Source organism: Trichosurus vulpecula, chromosome 1 (assembly GCF_011100635.1).
Source record: "Trichosurus vulpecula isolate mTriVul1 chromosome 1, mTriVul1.pri, whole genome shotgun sequence".
In the NCBI taxonomy this organism is placed as follows: Eukaryota; Metazoa; Chordata; class Mammalia; order Diprotodontia; family Phalangeridae; genus Trichosurus; species Trichosurus vulpecula.
Genome location: NC_050573.1, coordinates 431,809,825 through 431,831,537, shown reverse-complemented (window position 1 = coordinate 431,831,537; position 21,713 = coordinate 431,809,825). Strand labels below are relative to the sequence as shown.

General features: G+C 38.8%; 1 protein-coding gene across 2 annotated transcripts in view; it reads right to left on the bottom strand.

The window, feature by feature from the left end:
* NLN (neurolysin) overlaps positions 1 to 21,713 on the bottom strand; it is a 126,425-nt gene that overhangs the window by 60,450 nt on the left and 44,262 nt on the right. For both annotated transcript variants that reach the window (XM_036762058.1, XM_036762052.1), the window contains exons 2-3: positions 21,387 to 21,646; positions 14,438 to 14,586 (exon numbers count right to left, since the gene is read on the bottom strand). In XM_036762058.1, coding sequence (XP_036617953.1) covers positions 14,438 to 14,586; positions 21,387 to 21,618 — 381 coding nt within the window. In that variant the 5' untranslated portion in view covers positions 21,619 to 21,646. The remainder of the gene's footprint in view (positions 1 to 14,437; positions 14,587 to 21,386; positions 21,647 to 21,713) is intronic.

The following is a 21,713-nucleotide window of genomic DNA, read 5'->3' as shown; positions in this document are numbered from 1 at the left end:
AGCGACTAGGAACAGGTCACAACTGAAAACCTAATTTGAAAGTTCCCCATGGCAGAATGTTTTCCTAGGACAGATGAAGCCACCTAGAATTTCCTTGTCTTTCATTAAAATGCAGAGGGAATGCCTGATACACATGGAAGTAGGATAGCAGAAGCACTCTCATGTATTCTCAGACTGTCTTAGAGCACTCCCTTCTCGTTGTGGAATATTCTTTTTCATGGGCTACATTCCTTCTCACAAATCATCTGGATTTCATTTTCAGTCATTTCATGTCAGTCATGCTGCTTTGCTTAGGAGGAAGGAATAGAAAGTGTGGGAATATAATGCACAAATGGATAGTAGTCAGACACTGCCAACATACCATCCACGGACATCTGCACCAAAATGCTAGAAAAAGTATTGCGAAACTTTAATAAATGCCCTACTTGTCACATCACAGTTGGGAGCAAGGGGGTACAGCAAACGGTGGATACAGAAATATCTGGGGAAAGTGAGTCTGCATCACATAAATAGGTATAAAGCTGGGCACTTAACACAGGCCTACATGCAGCAACACAAGCAATGTTCACTTAAAAGAATGATATGCCCGAGGAGAATGAAAAATGTCTTCAAGAGTTTCAGGGCAACGTGGAGTGTGACAGAAAAGCAGATAGCCAAGGAGAAGGTCTCCCTGCCCTTCTGGGGTAAGATGGCAAATCTGTGGTCACTGAGAGGAAGGGAAGGGCAGAATTCAGATGGCGTCAGTAGTTCTAAGTTCTCTATAGTCTTGAGAGCCAATAGCGGAAACTTGTTAGCTGGTACTTAGTGAACTCTCAACCTTCAGATACCTTGGGCTCAAAGAAAAATTTGAAACTATTTTCCTTCCCTTGGGTTTTATACCTTGTCAATCAATTCAATTTTTAAAAAGCCAGGGAACATATTTAACTCTGGATTCTGATCACCAATAGATTGTTTTCTCTTGTCCTTGTTGGCCTTTGATACAGGTTAAATTTTGGGATTCCCTAAATTTTGCTGTAGCAGTGAACATGTAGTGACTATGTACTATTTATCCAAAGAAAACAAAAGCAAATTTTACTGTGTTCCCCAACATCTGCTTGAAAGTTAATTTATGTTGGACCCTAGAACCCCCTGTGATGGTACTTTGCTCATAGTTTTCTCTGCTACTAGCCTCACTGGGGATAGTGAAGAGTTGTTTCCGTTTGCCATAATAATAAGGCTATATGTGCTTGGAGACTAAGTAAGCCTTGTGGTATGGGTAATGTGGCCTTGGGGACCAAGCACAGGACAATCAACTGACTAGGAGCTCAGTTTTCTAATAATAGTTTTAACACTCAACTATATCATGACCTAACCCAAACCATTACATAGACAGATACATACAGACAGCAAGAATAATACGTTGAGAAAATTAGACCTTAATTAAAACTAGATAAATTAATTTGAGCCAATTTTTTTTAAAAAAAGTATTGCTTTATGACAAAGCAACACTTTAAAAAAACTTAGCTCAATTAATTACATTCATTGTTGTTGTCCTGTTTGCCTCAGTTCCTCATCTAAAAAATGAGCTGGAAAAGGAAATGGCAAACCACTGAAATATCTTTGCCAAGAAAACCCCAAATGGGGTCATGGAGAGTGGGACATGACTGAAATGACTACAAAAACGACAAAAATGGAAGCATCTGAGGGATGCTTTCCTGCTTAGAAGGAAAAGAAAGGGCTCATTCCACCTTCTCACCTTGCTCTTCAAGGAGGTGAACAACAGACTCTGTGCTCCTCTCACCTCTTGGCCTTTTGGGTTAAGAACCTCCTCTTTGACAGGAAGTTTGTCGTGGCATACATTATTCATTTTCCCAATGGAGAATCTCATATTCTACCTGCAGGGATAATATTTATTTCCTCCTACTGTGCTGGGCTTTTATACATACCCACATTTGCATGTACACATTTGTGTAGATACCCATATTTATGCTTCGTTACTTAAGGGCCTAGTACAGCCTGGCACATGGTAAGAGTTTAATTGAAACTAGTTGAGTGGTTGACTGACCCAAGTATCCTGACTTCAAGGGTGTGGGCACTCACTCCCCCACCTGAAGCAAAATGGATTCTCCCTGCTATAACTTTTTATATACCTGCAAGAGTTGGTATGACTGAACAAAATTCATCATTGTCCTGTAGGCAACCTAGGCATGAGGTTATTTGAACTTTATCAGGTTGGTCATCATATGACAAACACCCAGTCTATCACCAGGCCTATAATGAAAGTCTTTTTAGCTTGATAGTATCTGTACATAAATATATATATGCTATCTTATCTTCCTTATTCCCATCCCCCTTAATGCTCTCACCTCAAAATTTCAACCAAACATCAACCAACCTTTCCACTGTGCCCTCTAGAATGTCTGTTCCATACAAAACAAACTTTTTCATCTTTAATCTTTTCCTCTCCCACTCCTTCCTTCTGCTAGCTATTACTAAAACTCTTCCCCACCCTGCCCCCTACCCCAATGACACAGCCTTCCGGGCCATCCTTTCCAGTACAGTCTGTACCTACACTCATTTTCCTTGGCTCACTTGTCAAGGCAAGGGAGTTGTAATGCTCCTTGTTTCCCATAGCTACTTCCAGGTTCTCCCTCATCTCCATCACTCTGAGGTAAATTTTCTTTCTTTGAGGTTTGAGGTTAATGCTATTCATATCTACCACCCAATTAAAATTCTGGTAGCTGTTGTCTAGAGACTCTCAGGTCACTCTTTTTCCTTCCTCAATGATTCCGTTACATGGTTCACAATTTTTCCCTCCTCCCCAATTCCTGCCCTCATACGAGGAGACTTCAACATATTGGCTCTCCCTCAAACTCCCTCACCACTCAGTTCCTCAATCTGCTCACTTCCCATGAACTACTCCTCTCCATTTCAGCCACACACAAAGATGGTTATACCCTTGATTTTGCCATCACTCACAAATGTGCAGCCTCCATGTTTAAGAAAATGGAAATATCCTTATTTAACCATAACCTCTAGGCTTTTCATTTCTCCTTCTGCTTTCCCTTACTAAACCCCACTCTTCATCCACCCTCTGACCTCCAACCCCTTGATCCCTCAATTCTCTTCCAAATCCTGTGCACTAGCCATTCTCTCCTCTTTTCCCCATATTGACCCCTTGGTAAACCAATTCAATTCTATACTGTCCTCTTCTCTTGAATTCCTAGTCCCCTTATCATGTCACTAATCATACCCTGCCATGTCTCCACTTTGGATTACTCCCACCATTTCCTGCCTTCACTCCTACACATGTGCTGCTGAATGACAGTAGAGAAAATCATGTAACCATTCTGATGGGGTCCACTACAATTTATGATACACAACCTCAACTGGGCCCTCATTGATCCTAGACAATTCTATTATGCTTCCCTTATTAGCTCACTATCTTGCTCTCCACAGTGGCTTTTCCAAACCTTTTCATCCCTCCTCAAACTTCCAATGGTTCACCCTTTCTCCACCCTCTCAGTTAAGATCTTTGCCTCCTATTTGACATAAAAATTGAGGGCATTCACCATGAGCTCCCTCTCCTCCCCTCTTCCTTATCTCACCACTCAGCTGTCTTTTGCCACTTTCTCCTTTACCCCTGTTTCACATGATGAAGTGACCTTACTTCTTACCAAGGCTAGACCTTCTACCTACCCAAGCAATTACACCTCCTCCTGTTGCCTCTAACAGAGTGACCCCTTTGTCATCCCCATTCTATCATTTATTTTCAATCTCTCCCCATCTACTGGCTCATTTTAGACCACCTAGAAATATGTCCATGTCTTTTCCATCCTGAAAAAATCCTCACTTGATCCTCCCATCCCTATCATTCTATATCTCTTTTGCTCTTTGTGGCTAAATGCCTTGAAAAGGCCATGTACAATAGGTGCCTTCACTTTACTATCACTCTTTACTTAACCCCTTATAATCAAGCTACTGACCTTATTATTCTAGCAAAACTGCTTCCTCCAAAGTTGCTGATGATCTCTTAGTTACCAAATTCAATGGCCTTTTTTTTAATCCACATTATCCTTGACCTCTCTGCAGCCTTTGATACTATCGGTCACTCTCCTTGATTCTTCTCTCTAGGCTTTCAGGACACCTGTCTCTGCTGGTTCTCCTCTAACTATTGAACGGTTCCTGCTTTGTCTCCTTTACTGGATCCTTATAGGTGTCCTTCATCATTCTGTCCTGGGCACTCTTTTCCCTCTCTACTACTTCACTTGCTGAACTCATCAGCTCCCATGGATTTAATTATCATCTTTAATGTTAATGATTCTCAAATCTATCTATCCTGCCCAAAACTTTCTGTTGACCTTCAATCTCGAATATCCACCTGCCTTTTAAACATCTCAAAGTGTATGTCTTTAAACGAAGCACGTCCAAAACAGAACTCATTATCTTTCCCCTTAAACCTCCCTCCCCTCCTATCTTCCTTATTACTGTAGAAGGTAATGATGGAGTCCTAATAGAGTTACCCCCAGCCCCAATATTCTAACTTCATTATAGCCCACTGTACCTACCTAGCCCTCCCGCCAACATCCTAACTTATGCCTCACTGATCACTAGCACAACAGGTGTATCCCTGAACTCTTTGTTCCCACAGAAACAGAAACCCAGTGCCGTCCCGCAGAAACCCTTTCCCATGAAACAGGCATAATACTATACTATCCCTCTTGACCAGACAGGACCACAATAACTAGCCAATCAGAAGACACCACCACCAGGATGTAGAGCAGGATGCTTAACCACTTAACTGTAGAAGGGGTGCACCCTACGATAGTGCCTGTACAGCTCCACTGAGGCTGGGACCCCTCCTCCATTACTTAATCCCTTAACAAACTCCTCCTGCCTTTTTAATATTAATCATATTCCTATATTCTAAGTAAATTTTGATTGTATAATCAACATCATATTCTCCTTAAAACTGTATGTCTGGCCTCACTGAAGTTACTAGTTCCTCTAGGGGACTCAGCCACTCACCAGAGCGTGAAACCTCAAAACTATAATAAATCTTTCCAACTGGCTTGGAGTCGACCTGAGTCTTTGTGATTCTTTAGAGATGTCCCACTGCAACTCTACCTGAACCTCATCAGTAACACCATCTTCCCAGTCCCTCAGGCTCACAATCTAGTGCCTCACTCTCCACACCCTGTCCCACCACCATATCCAAGCAGTTGCCAAATCCTGTTGTTGTGACCTCTACAACATCTCTCCTATATGCCCCCTTCTCTCCTCTGACACTGCCCCCACTCTGGTGCAGGCCCTCATCACCTCATGCCTGGATTATTGCTATAATCCACTGGTGGATCTGCCTGCTTCAAGTTTTCCCCATTTCAATCCATCCTCCATTCAGCCACTAAAGTGACTTCTCCCAAAGTGCAGGTCTGACTATGTCACACACATTCCACACACTCTCCCCTCCCCACACTCAATAAACTACACTGGCTTACTATTGCCTCCAGGATCAATATACAAAATGCGCTGTTTGGCATTGAAAGCTCCTTATAACCTATTTCCCTCCTATCTTTCCAGTCTTCTTATACATTACCTTTCCCCATAACCCCCATCACCACACCACACCACCCCATATACACTTTGATCCAGTGATACCAGCCTTCTGGCTAGTCCACAAACAAGGCAGGGGTGGGGAACCTGCAGCCCCGAGGCCATATGTGGCCCTCTAGGTCCTCAAGTGCAGCCCTTTGACTGAATCCAAACTTCACAGAACACCACTTGAGTTGAACTTTTATTGTAAGCAGTGGTGTTATTGTAACAGGCAGCTAGGTGGCATAGTGGATAGAACGCTAGGCCTGGAGTCAGGACGACTGGAGTTCAAATCTGACCTCAAAAACGTATTAGCTGTGTGACCCTGGGTAAGTTACTTAACCCTGTTTGCCTCAGTTTCCTCATCTGTCAAATGAGCTGAAGAAGGAAATGGAAAACCACTCCAGTACCTTTGCCAAGAAAACCCTAAATGGACTCACAAAAAGTCAGACATGACTGAAAAAAACGAACAAGAGTGCTATGGTTGCTGGGAGTTTTGGTATCTTAGTATGTTAAGAAAGTGTCTGTGGTTGTTGCTAGTCTTTAGGGGTAAAATGATTAAACCTAAGAACACAAATTCAATGCCACATCAATGATTTCTTACCTAGAGATTCCCTTTTCCTTTGCAGTATATTTCTGATTCTGGGATCCTATTTTGCTCCTGGACAAACCACTGAATTACTGGAACCTAAAAATGTTTCTCATTCTTGTGGATTTTCTGAATCCATATTTACAGCTCCTAGAATAAGATCACTCCCTCTTTCTTTTTTTGTCTAGGTCTTTTCAACTTCTAAAATAACTATATGACACAATATACTTCAACAAGGGCTGCTGCCTGACTGACATCTGTGGTGATTAACCCACATTCTTCCAGTCCTTCCAAAGTATGTCTGCAGTATTCCAATAACACTTTTTTTTATTATTACTTATTGCTGTATATACCCCAACACAAGAATGGAAGCTAATTAGCAATATTCTCAATCTTAAAATGGATGTGATTGCCGCCATTAGATTTTCCCAGTGTACAAAAGACCAATCTAGCCTTAGTGTCTAATTATTTAAAGAAAGGACTCAAAGTAATTACTAGCCTATGGAGATACAGATGATTAGCTCTAAGAATGCAAATTAAATGCCACATAAATGTAAATATTATTCCCTAGAATAGATGTAAGGTAGTTGAGAATTTTAGAAGTAGGAAGAAATTGTCATTTCTTTCTTCTCTACCATTTCCACTATTCCTAAAATCAGATTTGGGGGGAAAATTGAAATATATAAACTACTTAGACCATTTTCCTTCCAGAGCCTTTTCCTGACTCTTAGACTCCAAAATTAGGCCTCTACTTCTGTCTCATCCTAGAATTTCCCTCAGTGCTTCGGGCCTCCTCACCCTGGAACATTCAATTACCACTAGGGCCCAGAGAAATTAAATTAGCTTTACAATGTAACGTTTCTAGTCAAGTGGCAAAGCTGGTCTTCATTCCAGTCCTCCTGCCACTTTACCATTCTGCCAAGCTTTTCTTAAATATTTCGCTCATCATTTTACAACATCACAATCTAAAATCTTTCATTTTCTCTAATTTCCCTCAAAAAAAAAAAAAGGTGGGAAACAGAGCGGTTAAGAAAGGTTGAAGGAATGTGAGAAGGAATCCAGAATGGGTGACCTCCTCAGCAGGCCCAAGAAGGGAAGCAAGGGGACTCGGTGGCACAAGGAGCTTGGGAAGGAAACATAGGAGAAGAGAAAGAGGTTATTCTCTTCACGACCTTACTTGGGGCCAGCTTAATACCTAGCAACCATATGCCTGAGGTGAGTACTTCTGCACAGCATGTACCCCAGCCTTCCAGCTGCCCTACATTTCCAGTGGCTATTTCTGGAGGAGTAGAGCACCTCCTCCTAGGCTTCTCACTTTCACATTCTCCCTCTCACCCTTATGGAAACCATCTGGTTCCAACATTTTCCAGCCTCGGTTCTGCGACAGTGTTGCTCACATCACTGATTTTACTCATTTCAGACAAAAATATTACATTTAGTTATTTCTATGTTGACTCCAATTCAGAATTAACAGAATAGATGAATTAAGAATAAAATACCTTGTCTTGCAAATTCTTTCTCCACATGTTCTTTTTCTCTATATAATAATAAACTTTATTGATGCCTTTTGTTTTAGTGACACAACCATTTTGTGATATATTTCCTACCCCATCCCAAACTCCTATTCTATTTTGAACACTGATAATCATATGAACACCAAATCAAAATTTTAGTTACAATTTGTTCTTTTCTTTTGTATAGCTTTTAAAACCCTAACAACATAGTTCTCAAAACTTGAGGGACAGATTAATATTAAAATAAAACAAAAAGTATACCCCTTATTTCAAAAGTTACCTATCAATCAACAATTCTAAGGGTTTCTTTTTTTTTTTAAGGTCACATCTGCTTAAGATGGTGACATAAAAAGTCATAGAGAAGCCCAGCCCTCTCAAAGAAATCACAGTAAATATGTGAAAACAGCCCCAGAAAGATCATTAGTAAAGAAATCTAAAAAGACTCGAAGTCAGCTCCTCTATCCAATCTAAGATTTGTTCAAAAAAAGATGGTCAGAAGGGTTTGGAGGCCAGGAGAAGGCTTGAGCCAGGAAAAGCCAGCTTGATCTGTAATTATCCAGGCAGAAAGTAGCAGAGGTGAGGAAAGGAGAGGAGAGTCAAAGCAAACTCTTGCTAATAGACTTGAAGACAGCTGCACTAATTAGGCCTCTGAAGCCTGAACAGAAGTGGGGATAGAATCCGCTCCCATAGGTCACTGCACAAGGAGATGAGGCCTGGCTATACACTTTTCTGAGCACTATGACTCACAGCAGAGGATGAACAACTTTATGCCTGGAAGAGAGTGATGCAGGAGATTTGATACCAGAAGAATCTCATATATCCCACTGGGGGGGGTCCCAACTGAGGATTGTGCCAAAAGAAGATCAAGACCTATTGAATCTTGAACCTGCAGTGGACCACCAACAGAATAAGGAAGAAGCTAGAAAATAAGTCAGAGGACAGGGCCTAATACCATTCCATCTAGGCATTTTATTCAGACCAGTGGTAGCAGCAATGGTGATAGCATTCAGTCAGCAAGGACAAGACCAAACACAACTCTGATTAAATAACAAAGGCTAAAAATATGAGTAAACAGAAGATACCAACCACAATGAAGAAACATTATGGTTTATGAGAAGCCTTTCTATTTTAATCAAAGTAAATCTGGGAGAAGAAAGCAGTCCCCTAAGAACTATAAATATAATCTCAGATTAAAAAAATAGTTTCAACACGAGAACTCTAAGCTGGAACTAAAAAAGCAAAGGATAAAAAATTAAATTAGAAAGTGTGAGAAATGGTGGGAGGAGTCTTATTTCCCCAGGGTAGTGATAGCAGATTGTAAGTCAGGTGACTGGTTCTAATCAGAGCTGTGGTTTAGCAGAGACCAGGCTTCTGATCAGGTGAAAGGTTAGAGGCTTGTTTGCATGCTTAACAAGCTTTTGAGGAGGGCATGACATAGGCCATCAGGGGGTTGCATCTGGCCCATGAAGAGCCAGGTGGGAGATTCAGATTGGGAATCAATAAAAGGACTGGAGTTTGTCTGAGTTCTGGTACTCTCCTGTACTGTTCAGGGGATGTACCCATTTATTCAGAACGAATAAGTGTAAAGTATAATTAAAACCTTCCTGGCTTTCCAACAAGTATTGTTTATTCCTAGACAGCGTAAGTGTATTTATAACAGAAAGGAAGTGAGAGTTTAGGAGGGAAAAGACTGATAGGAGAATAAGGAGCTTAGAATACAAGGTAGAAAGCCTTACCCAATTAGTGGATTACTTTAAAAAAATTGGTCAAAAGGAACTCAATGACTCCATAAAAAAAAAAATATAAGATGTAAAAACTTAAATAGAATGTAAAGTATCTAATATCAAAAACAACTGACCCAGAAAACTGGATAAGAAGGAATAAGAGTCATTGGACACCCTAAAGACCATGATCAAGCATCATATTTCAAAAAAAAAATCATAAAAGAAAATAGTCCAGATCTGTTAGACCCAGAGGACAAACTGAAAGTAGAAAGAATCCAATGACTGCCTTCTGAAAAAGATCACAAATTTAAACACCAGGGAATGTCATAGCCAAAATCCAGAGCTTCTAAGTTAAAGAAAAAATATTGCAAGCAACCAAAAGGTAAAAACTCAGGAACCAAGGAACCATACTAAAGATCATTTGCAATAGACTTGTCAGCATTTACTACAATGGCTTCATAAACAGATTCGAGGGAAATGAAAGGAGATACCTTTCATGAGTATGGATAGAGGTACAGTTCTTGACCCAAAAAAAGGACAGAGATGAGTACAAAAGATAAAATGGACAATTTCCATTACATTAAATTAAAAAGATTTAGCAGATAAAAAAAATACAGTTAAAATCAGAAGTGAAACAGTTAACTGGGGGGAAAATCTTTGTAACAGATTTCTTTGACACAGATTTGATAGCTAAAATATAGAAGATATTGATACAAATGTATAAGAGCAGAAGCTATTTCCCATTGGACAAAAGATCAATCAATCAGTAAACATTTGTTAAGTACCTACTACTGCCAGGCTCTCTCTAAGTGCTAGGGATACAAAAAGAGACAAAAGATAGTCCCACCTTCAAACTTACAATCTGAGGGAGACGATATGCAAACAAATACATACAAAACAATGTATATATAGGATAAATAGGAGACAATTAACTGAGTGAAGACATTGGAATTATGAGGGGTTGGGAAAGGTTATAGAAGGTGGGATTTTAGTTGTGATTTAAAGGAAGCCAATGACAACAATGTAAACACAAAGAATAAAAACCAAACTGAGGGTGGGGTAATTATGATAATCAAGTCTAGCCCCAGGATTTAAATTCTCCCTTCTTTAAAAGACACTATAGGTGTAGAACATTTCATTCACACAGTCTCAATTGATGTGTTTAGTTATATTGGGTTTTTTTTTCTTTTTTAAAATCTTTGTCATAGGGAGAGAGGAGGGATAAATTTAGAAATCAAGATCATATTAACAAAAAAGCAATGAAAGTTATTCTTTTTAAAAAGGACTAGTATCAGATTAGTTTCTGATTTTAGAACAGGGCAGGGACTGTCTTTTGTCTCTTTCTGTACGCCAGGCACTTAACTGAGTGCCTGGCACATACTAGGTACTTAACAAATGTTTATTGATTGATGGAGGACTTCACAAGGAAATTAACAACTACTAGGCTTCTATTTGCAGCATCTTTGAGGGCAAACATTACTTCCAGAACATTGATAAAGTTTATCTTCAATAAAATTTTCTATTTTTCAATAATACACAAGTTGCATGTTTCAAAAACTTTATTTCCCTAAAGTGTTCCTGTCTCCTTCCTATAAACTATAATAGCACTTTGTTTACTACCTCTCCTGCCCTTTCACACTCTATTTGGTATCATATTTATTTTTGTAAATGCCTAATTCTCCTTGTCCATGAAACTATTCTCTGAGAGTTGAGGCCATTGTGGTATTCATCTTGCTAGGGAAAGCTTAGGACACTACCTTGCAAATAAAGAGGCTGGAGGTGAATGCTCCCAAAACATTGATATGTAATCACAGGACTAGAAATAATTTTAAAAGTCATCTGATCCAGAAAGAACACTGGACCTGGAATCAGAGGACCTCGACTTGAAATCCCACTTCCGAAGTTTACTGAATGGGTAACACGGGGCAAGACACTTCTGTTCTCAGTTTCCTCATCTGTAAAGTGAAGGTAAGATAAAACAAGGTAGCCTCTGAGTTCCCTTCTAGCTCTAGTTCTATGATCCTAAGCAAGGATATCCCTAAACCTCACAAGACAGGAGAAATGAAAATCTAACTTGTTTTTAAAAATTTCTCAAGAATGGGATTCTACAGTTTATCTCAATAAACTGCTGTTACAGTGTTGGATCATTCCCACAGAAAATACACAGCCAGCAACATGTTCATGGAGGGGAAAGGCTAAAAAGATCTTTTTAAAATAGCTCTATGGCCAACATATTCATTTATTGACTTATTTACTGAGTGCCTTCTGTATGCCTAGTGCTGTGGGTTATCTAAAGAAACCTAAATCCTGCTTCCTACTCTAAAGCAGTTCATAATCTAGCAAAGAAAATAAGACAAGTGAGCACATGGGTGCCGTAAATGTGGGATAAACAAAGGTAGTTGCCCCACTGAGCAGAGGAGTCAGATGTTGGTAAAGGGGCAAAGAGAGTTAAAAGCAGGTTTGTCTTATTAATCCTTGATTGTATTTCTAATTTTTGCTTACATCCAAAGCAGAGCAAGACCTAAAACAGCTCTGCATCAATGCCCAATATTACACTTGGTTAACGATGGACATTAGTGATATCCTGACACTTCATAAGTATTCACAAGGTTCTCGTCATAATCTCATAATATAAAAGAGAATGCCATAAAATGGTAAATTACTCTTAATTTTACTGGGAAAAATATAAATAATCATATTTTTAGGTGCCTATTTTTAGAAATTCCTCCTAGTTTGCAGCTTAACCACTGCTATGCTATTCCACTTGCATTTGCTGCTTTGCCTGGTTTCAACTCTGTCTAAACTCACCACTAGGCTGCTAACTCAAGCCTTGATTGATACCACCTCCCTCAGCCTCCTTTCTTCTCTGATTGGAGGGTAGAGAACAAAAACTCCTTCCAATGCCTTCCTTTACAGAGGGCAGACACTGGCCTCTCAGCTCACTCCATTTTGCATCTGCTGCCCTGCCAGGTTTCAACTCCATGCAACAAGATACTTTCTGGCATTCCCTATTCCCCCCTTACCTGCCAACTTTTGTATGTTATCTCTCCCTTTAAAACTGTAAACCCCTTGAGGGCAGGGACAATCTTTTCTTTTAATTAATTGTATTCCCAGCACTTCACACAGTGCCTGGCACATAGTAGGCACTTAGTAAACATTTATTGGATTTGATTGAATACAGAAAATATGGGGATATTCAACTCTTTTAAATAATCCAAGCTCATCATTTCACACTGTTATAAAGAAAACAATTCAAGCAGTTTCTGTATGCCAAAGAAAGCCTTTAAAACAGAGAGAATTTGATGAATAAAACAAGTAATTGAGTAAACCCATAGGTTACCTATCAGTTGCCAGATTAGGATGACAGGAAGAAAGAACATAGAAGTCTTTGGATGTTTTTACTGAATAATCTTTGTGCAACAGAACATCAAAACACCAGATGACAAACAGAAGGTCAGGGACTCAACTTTAAATTCATCTGTTCCTATGAAGACAGAAGTAAATCAGCCCACCAAAGAAGAATCAAGGTATGGGATAAATTTTTTCAGGCCACTGTAGTTCAACAAGCACTGAATCTGGAGCCCAAGGACCTATGGTAAAATATCAGTTCTGATACTACCCATGTGACCTAGAACAGGTCAGTTGGCCTTTCTTGGTCTGTTTCCTCATGTAAAATGAGGGAGTTGGACTAATCACAACTTCAGTCAGAACAATTTACTAAAAAGGGCTCCGTTTATTCCTTCCTTGCTAACAGGTTCAGGCCTTAAAAGCTCAAAATAAAAAAAATAAGGAAGTCACAAGGTTTTCTAAAGTGACAACTTTGTTTCCCCCGGTACCAATACATGGATATTAACAAATATCTCAGTCTAAGGTACATAAGGGCAATAAATAAAATATGAAGCCTGTGAAACACTACATACTTTAAACAGAAAAAACAAAACTTGGAAGTAAGGATGCAAACAGATTAACCACAGGAAATTAGAAACCCTAGGGAAAACACTTTTAAAACACATCAGCATGTATTCTAAATACAGTCAAATGGGAACTTAGAATATAATGGGATAAAATTAAAAATGAAGATTAGGAAAGACTACAGTCCTAGTGAGAAGGAACTAATCTCTAAGGAGGTGGGATCAAGGAAGGGGGTTCAAGAGGAGAAAAAGAAGGAATTTATTTGGCTAATAGCAATAGTGATGAGATTTTCATTTATTTAATTTTCACCATGATAAGGGTACCCTACCATAAGCCATGGTTGCTAGGGAATTTTAGAGAGTGAAAAATACTTGGGTGACACCGGACAACGAATACCACATAAGTCTTAGCAACATCTAAAATATTTCAGTAATTTAAGTAGGTTGATTTTGAAAAACATTTTCATACAAAATGTTTTATATCAATTTTAAGCACAAGATGGTTACAAGAAGCAAAGTAATACCAATGATTTTGCAAAAGAAACATGCAAAAAGAATAAAAAATTGGAGCTATAAAGCCTTTGTTTCTTGGACAGACTACAGAAATACTACAGAATTACATATTAAAAGCAAAGACAAATTTAAAAAAAGGCTAGGAAGCAAAACAACAAATCTTTGAAGGCAGACCCACCTAGAACATTCATTATCCTTAATTCCCGCCAGTCCTGCAAAATGTAAGGATAACATACAGGAATGACTCTAGCTTTCAACATCAACACTGTATTACCATTATAGAGTCATAAATACAATGTATTTACTAAGAAGTGATTGATAATTGTTAAAAGTTTTAGTGGGTTCTATCTAACAAATATATGTTATGCTTACAAGATTTGAATTGAAAGAAAAACCAAACTTGTTCCATAAGATCTTACATTGACAGTTATACATACATAAGAGAGAGTTTTAATTTTGGCCCTCACTTTGAAATGAATTTAATTATTAGCAATATAAATATAGCTAATTATGTCTATTATTATAAAGCACCAGAAAATAAGATTTCTTGGCAGATTCAAATATCTTTTACTGATTCATGAGGTATGTTTTTTTTTTCACTTAAAAAAAAACTACCTGTAGATGAACAATTCTCTGAAATACATCCTCTCTCATGCTCATTTCAATGTCGAAACGAGAAAGTCTTTTGTCAGCCTCTGTACTTGCCGCTCGTACATCTTTGTCAGAGGAGATATGCTGGGGAAAATCCAACATGCTTCTTTCCACTGTTGGCAGAGAAAAAATATTAAGTGATTCCATACCATACCAACCAGTGTCATGCTGAAGTATTTTTTACAAGTGTAAATTGGTAAGTTAATGTTTGTTTCCCATTTTTATATACTTGGGAAGGCTCTCAGAGTGATAAGGAAACCACATATATAATATGGGTTCAATGTACTGAAATATCATCAATTAACATTCAGTTGGTGCTTACCAAAGGTAAGCCCTGGGAATGATAAAAAGGAATTTCAGCTGGTATTTAGCTTTGAAGAGCTGACTACTACATAATTTGGGAGATCAGGGAAAAACTTTGCTTGCACACCACACCAAGGGTCCAGTAATAATATTCTGCTTAATAGTAGATATGCTTACTTCTGAGATTACTCCCAAGCCCATCTTGGAACAGTTATAGGCACCAGGAAACTCAGAGCCTAGCATGAGATGTCACAGATATGATTACTATAATACTTTGCTAGATGTCATCAATCATTGCAGGGCCCATTTAGCTTTCTAGATATGGATGCTCCCCAAAGTTCTGTCCTGGGCTCCTTTGTCTTCTTTCTCTACAGACATAGTCAATCTCATCCAATCCCATGGTTAAATGATCTAGGTATCTGGTTCACAAATTTTTATTTCACCCTGCATGAATGACTGGGATAATGACCATAGACCATAGGGCAACCTGGATTGACGGGGAAGATCAGTTTAGTTTATACATTTGGCATTTGAGGTGACAGAAGAATCGCCCGATAAAGATGTTCAGCAGGTATCTAAAGACATGGGACTGAAATTTAGGAGGGCAGGTAAAATCTAGATGAGAATTAAGCATCTTGTTAAATGATAACGTTAATCACTACCTACCCCACTCCTTGTAATTTAAGGCTGAAACTTGAACTCAGGACAAAATCCTAGAGACAGCTAGTTGGCACAGTGGATGGAGCATTGGAACTGCAGTACGGTAGACCTAAGTTCAAATCCTGCCTCACACATTTACCAGCTAAAAGACCCTAGTTAAGGGCCACAACCTCTACCTCAGTTTCCTCATTTGTAAAAGGGGGCTAATAATATCATCCATCTCTCAAGGTCATTGTGAGGATCAAATAGAAAACATTTGTAAAGTACTTTGCAAACATTAAAGCATTATCTATTTAATGATGGCCACTGCTATTAATATTATCATCAAGAGAATATTGATATTAAAAGATGACGTTTTATGTCAAGGAGCTGCCTAGGATCACAGAAAGCCCTGTGTAATTTCACAAATGCAATCTAACCCACACTTTTCCTCTTTTATACTTCTGAGGCAAGCTTCATATCCATCTGCAGTATGCGTCTTAGAGAAATACACACACATATAAATATATATAAATATGTATGCACATATACACATATGTGTATATATAAATATACATACGTATATATGCACACATATATAAATGGGCTTCCTATTCAGTTGCCTGTCATAATTTGTGCACTAAGTACCTGTCATTTATGTAATTTTTTTTAACTGTGTAAGTTATTAAGCAAGTCTCTTTGGGGTGATTTATAAATCTCATTAAGGAGGTCCTGTAGTATCATTTACAAAAAGAAGCCATCGATAGGTTCCTACCATTTATAAAGAGTCTTTCTTCCATTTTGACTACAAAGGACAACCTCAATGGCCTTAACAAACACCTCAATGACAACATTTCCTTATCTGTGGTATTTATCAGTTATGATCTTGACCTAAGTATGGGAGGTACAGTGTTGGAGAATAATCTTTAAAGTAGTTTGGGAGGGGGAGCACTAGTTTTAGGGAGGAATCAGGAAAGGATTCATGCACAAGATGGTGCTTGAGCTCATCTGAAAGGAAGAGAAGGCCTCTGTGAGGTGGCAGTAAGGAGGCAGGGTGTTCCAGGCATATGAGATGGATGGGCCCAAAGGCACAAAGATGAAAGACAGAGTGGCTTGTGTGAGGAAAAGAGAAATTGCTAATTTGCCTAGTTCATAGAGTGTATGATGCGGAGCAATGTCCAACAAGCCTAGGAAGATGAGTTGGGGCCGGGGTGTATGTACACGGAGTTTATATTTTGTCCTAGAGGCAACAGGAAACCACTAGAGTTGTTTGAGTAGGGAGTCACATGGTCAGATCCACATGCTGTGAAAATTACACTAACAGCCATGTATGGGATGGACTGGAATGATAACAGGCAAGGCAGGGAGACCAATTAGAAAGCTGTTGCAATAATCCAGACAAGAGGTGATGAAGGTCTAATTTAAGGTGGCAACTGTGTGAGTAGAAAGAAGGGGTCAGATATGAGAAATATGAAGGTAGAAATGGTAAGATTTGGCAACTGATTGGAGATATAGAGTGAGGGAGTGAGGAGCACAGGATAATGCAGAGATTTCAAACATGGAAGACCGGAGTAGGATGATGCTATCAATGGAAACAGGGAAGTTTGGAAGACAGGAGTGTTTGTGGGGGAAAGAGAATGAGTTTTGTTTTAGATATATTGAGTACAAGACACATACAAGTACAAGTACAAGACCAGGACATCCAGTTTGAAATGTCCAACAGACCACCAGCGATATGAAACTGAAGTTCAAGGGAGAGAATGGAGCTGAATATGTCAATGTGGATATAGTCATCTGCAAAGAGATGAGATCTGATGATCCCATTATCAAGAGAGGGGCCAGAGAAGAGGGTCCAAGGCAGAACGTTAGGGAAAATCCACAGTTAGGGGCCATCCCATGGATGATAAGCCAGCAGAGTAGATTGGGAAGCAGCCAGACAGTTAGGAGGTGAACCTGGAGAAAGGAGTGTCATGAAAACCCAGAGAACAAAAGAGTACTGAGGAGGAAAGGAGGAAAGGTCACCAATGACAAGTGCAGCAGATAGGTTGAGAAGGATGTGGACTTCAAAGACTATGATACTTGGCAATTAAGGATATTAAAAGACGGTGATATTAAAAGATGAGTTTTTATGTCAAGGAGCTGCCTAGGATCACAGAAAGCCCTGTGCAATCTAACCCACACTTTTCCTCTTTTATACTTCTGAGGCAAGCTTCATATCCATATCATTAACTTTGGAAAGAGCAGTTTCCATTGAGCGATGAGGTCAAAAGCCTGATTGCAAAGAGTTGAGAAGTGCAGCGAGAGGAGCAAATGGAGTCAGTGAGTGTAGACAACTTTCCCCAAGGAGTTTGGCTAAGTAAACCTATGAAGGATCTTCGGCTAATTTGACTGGTTAGTTCCCCTGCCCAGCTTTATGCAGGTTCATTGTCCTCTTGGCTGTTTTTTGTTTTTCTGTTATGTAAGGCGATACTGCTTGGAATCTTCTGGCATATTCCTCTGTGATGTTTACAATTAAGCTTGTATTCTACACTAGCACTGACTTTTGTTTCCATGCCTCTCTCCCCACCCCCACCCCCTTGTAAGGAGATCGATTTGGGGGTGGGGCTCTGAGGTAGCTTCCGGTCTCTTTCTCCTGCTTGTTTAAGGACTGTGCCACATCACTTAAACTTCTTGAGGAAATGATGATAATCAAGCTCAATGTCTTTACTTTTATCTTATTTTCATCTTTATTTTACTTTTTTTTTTAAAGCATCAACAACTTGTTTAAATATGATCTGCTCTAACTGCTAGGGATGTTATCTCTTCTTTATCTTTTCACCTCTGTTACAATTGGTGATGTTATGACTATACACAGACAGTTGATTCAGAAATGACTCCTATGTTAGTAACCAGTGGTTTCCTATCTGTTCAAATAATCAGTTTCATTTTGGTGTGTGTGATACTGTTTGTCGCTCATGATGTCTAGTACCTTCTGATTGACTTCCGGAAAAAAACATCATGAAATACATGTGAGATTTCTGAGTACCCTACTAGGCTTTGGTCTCTTTCGTTTTTTTAATCCTCAATTATAACTTCCAACATAATTTTCACTCTTGGCCTTTGGAAAGGGCCAAGGAAAGAATTTTGTTTGGTCATGTTTAGAGAAGCAGAAGATGAAGATTTAGTGAAAGACTGAGAGGGATGTGTCACTTAACACAGAAGAACCATGACAGCATAATGTCATGGAAGCCAAAGGAAAGGATATCATGGTGGATGAGAATTGGGAAAAAACACATGACCCAGTAACAATGGATCTGGTGATAAAATCAGTGACTATGGAGAAAGACGTTTCAGTAGAGTGATGGTAATGAAAGTTTAAGTGGAAATTGTTAAGAAATGAGTGAGTGGTGAAGCAGTGAAGGCAGAGAATGTAGATTGATTATTCTATAAGCTTGGGGTAGAAAGGAAAACTTAGAATCACCTGGAGAATCAGGGTCAAGCGACAGTGAGGGGAGATCTGAGCATAGGAAGAATGGAATTGGTAGAGAGGATAGATTGAATACAAATAAGATCGAGGTGTCTTATTTGTGGAGCAACATCCTAGAGCCAATGGATTACACTAAATTTCACCATGATCTTGAAGTATTTGTTGTGTAATGTAATATTTGGAAGAGAATGAGGATTTGCATGATCTAACAAAGATATATCCAGGAAAATAGCCTAGGTATTCTTTTAGTGAAGTTTTACAGTAGAATTTATTTTTCAATTTTTATTTTATTTTTTGCTTTTTTGTAAATTGTCAGGCAACTCTTCATTCATGACATCACCAGCCTCATCCTATATTTCCATATCAGGGTGTAAACTGAATTATACATGCTGTATCTTGTTAATGGGAATAGTAATAATATACTTTATTATTACAATATAGGCCTGCTAGAAAATCTTAGACACTAATGTGTTTTCTCGCCTACTTTTCTCAACTATAACTGTATAAGGATTGTCAATACATGGTAAAAATCTTGTAATGTCTGCATCCATGCAGCTAATATTAAAGACTGAATTTTCTTGTGTCTTTTTTTTTTTTTTTTTTTTGCTTTTTGGCAGGGCAATTCGGGGTTAAGTGACTTGCCCAAGGTCACACAGCTAGTACATGTGTCAAGTGTCTGAGGCCGGATTTGAACTCAGGTCCTCCTGACTCCAGGGCCGGTGCTCTACTCACTGCACCACCTAGCTGCCCCATCTTGTGTCTTTTAATAGTACTATTTTAAAACAGGACAAGTATACAAAGTCACAATTGCAGAAGTAAATAAAATGATTATTGGCTCCACACATTGATATGCAGAAAAAGTATTCATTGGGCCTGACTTTTGGATGAGGAGTTATCTATTATGAGTTTGGCTTCAGACCCTTATGTGAATGACCTACAATAGTGAGTTATACCATAAATTTTTGCACTTGATTGGAAAGACCTTCTTCCAGTGCAATGATCCTCCATGCCACCCACATAAGATACATTCGTGAAGTAACCCTGACTAAATGTTGTAGCAAAATCAATCTGATAGTGGATCCATAGAGAAAGAAAGCATTTATTAAGTACTAACTATGTGACAGGCAGTGTGTCAGGTGTAAGTGGACAAGGTGCTTACAGAAGACAATACATCTCAAGGGTAGAGTCCAGAGTGTTGTGAGAATCAAATGAGATGAAATTTGTAAAGTGTTTTCCACAGCTTCTGGCACTTAATAAATGCTTGTTTCCTTCCTTTCACTCTCTCCAAAGCAGTGAAATAACTCAAACACCCAAAATATGGAGAAATTTCAAAGAAGTGGAGATCTCTCAGAAAGAGAAGGAATGAAACAAGCATTTGTTAAGCACCTACGCAGCAGGCAGTGTGCCAAGTGCTTTACAAATATCTTCTCATTTGATCTTTACAACAACCTTGGAAGGGAGATGCTATTATGATCCCCATTTTACAACTGAAGAAACTGAGGCAGAGAGAAGCTAAGTTTGAACTCGTCTCCCTGGCTTAAGCACAGGGCTCTATCCACTGCACCATCTAGCTGCTTCAGAAGAACCACAACTTTGTCTAGATACATAACAAATGTAAACCTTATTGATGCCTTTATAATATCATTGTAAATACCTAAGTAAATGAACCATCTCTATGCATCACCACATTGTGATGATAAGGATATTAAGATCTGGTTAAATATAAATTCATTCTCCCTCCCAAAGAAAGAATAAAATACAGATTATCAAGTTCAATATGCATAATATTCATTTAAAAGCATGTGGTTAATAATACAATTAAGACTTTGATTGGATTTCTTGACATTAACTTAAAAAAATTAAAAGGGAAGTTAAATGGCTCATGATCTCAAATCAGTGACATAACAGGAACAGACTTAAACTTAGAAACATGATTTTAAATAAACAGTAATGTCGAAAAGGTATTCCTCTCTTACGCATTCACAAAGAACTAGATGGAACTAGAATTTCCTTTCACTACTAAAATGGGCAGTCAACAACATGGACACCCAACACCCTCCATTATGTATTTGTGGTGAAAGACACTGTAGCACTGTAGGAGATGGCTAAGAACTGTCATGATTGAATTTTGAACTTGGGTCTAGGAGGTGAAAATTAGTGGTTGTTTTTTTTTAAAAATCTGTAAAGTCCCAACTATTATTTACTTATTGGAGTAAATACAGTATCCACTGAGGCTAGGGACCTGTTTGTGTCATGGTCCCCTTTGGCAGTCTGGGGAAGTCAATATGGACTTTTCTCAAGAATGATGTTGTTAAATGCTTATAATAACATATATAGGATTAAAAAGAAAGCCAATTATATTGAAATATGGTTATCAAAATATTTAAAAAACAAATTTAAGAAACTCAGACCTTGTGGAAGGCATGCCCTTTGAGGGTAGGGACTATCTCCCATTTTGCCTATCGATCCCCAGTACAAACACAATGGCTTAGCACTGATACTCACCTGCATATTTCACTTCTAAATCTGCAAGTGCCTGCAAACTATTCTCATATGTCACTTTCTCAATATCAAGCATTCCAACAGTGTCATACACCTGCTTGGTTTGTTGTATGAGCTCCTCAGTTCTTGCTTTAATTTGTTCTGGTGACAGATCCCACTTCAAAAAGTTTTTTTTGGTTGCTGAAGATGAAGATCTCAGTTGAAGAGGGGACATAATTTCTCTTCCTAAAGTCATTCTCAAGAAAATCCTGGAACCACCAGCTCTGAAAGAATGAGGAAATAATTTTAATTAGGTCACATGATCATAAAAGTTGGCATAGATGAGGAAAC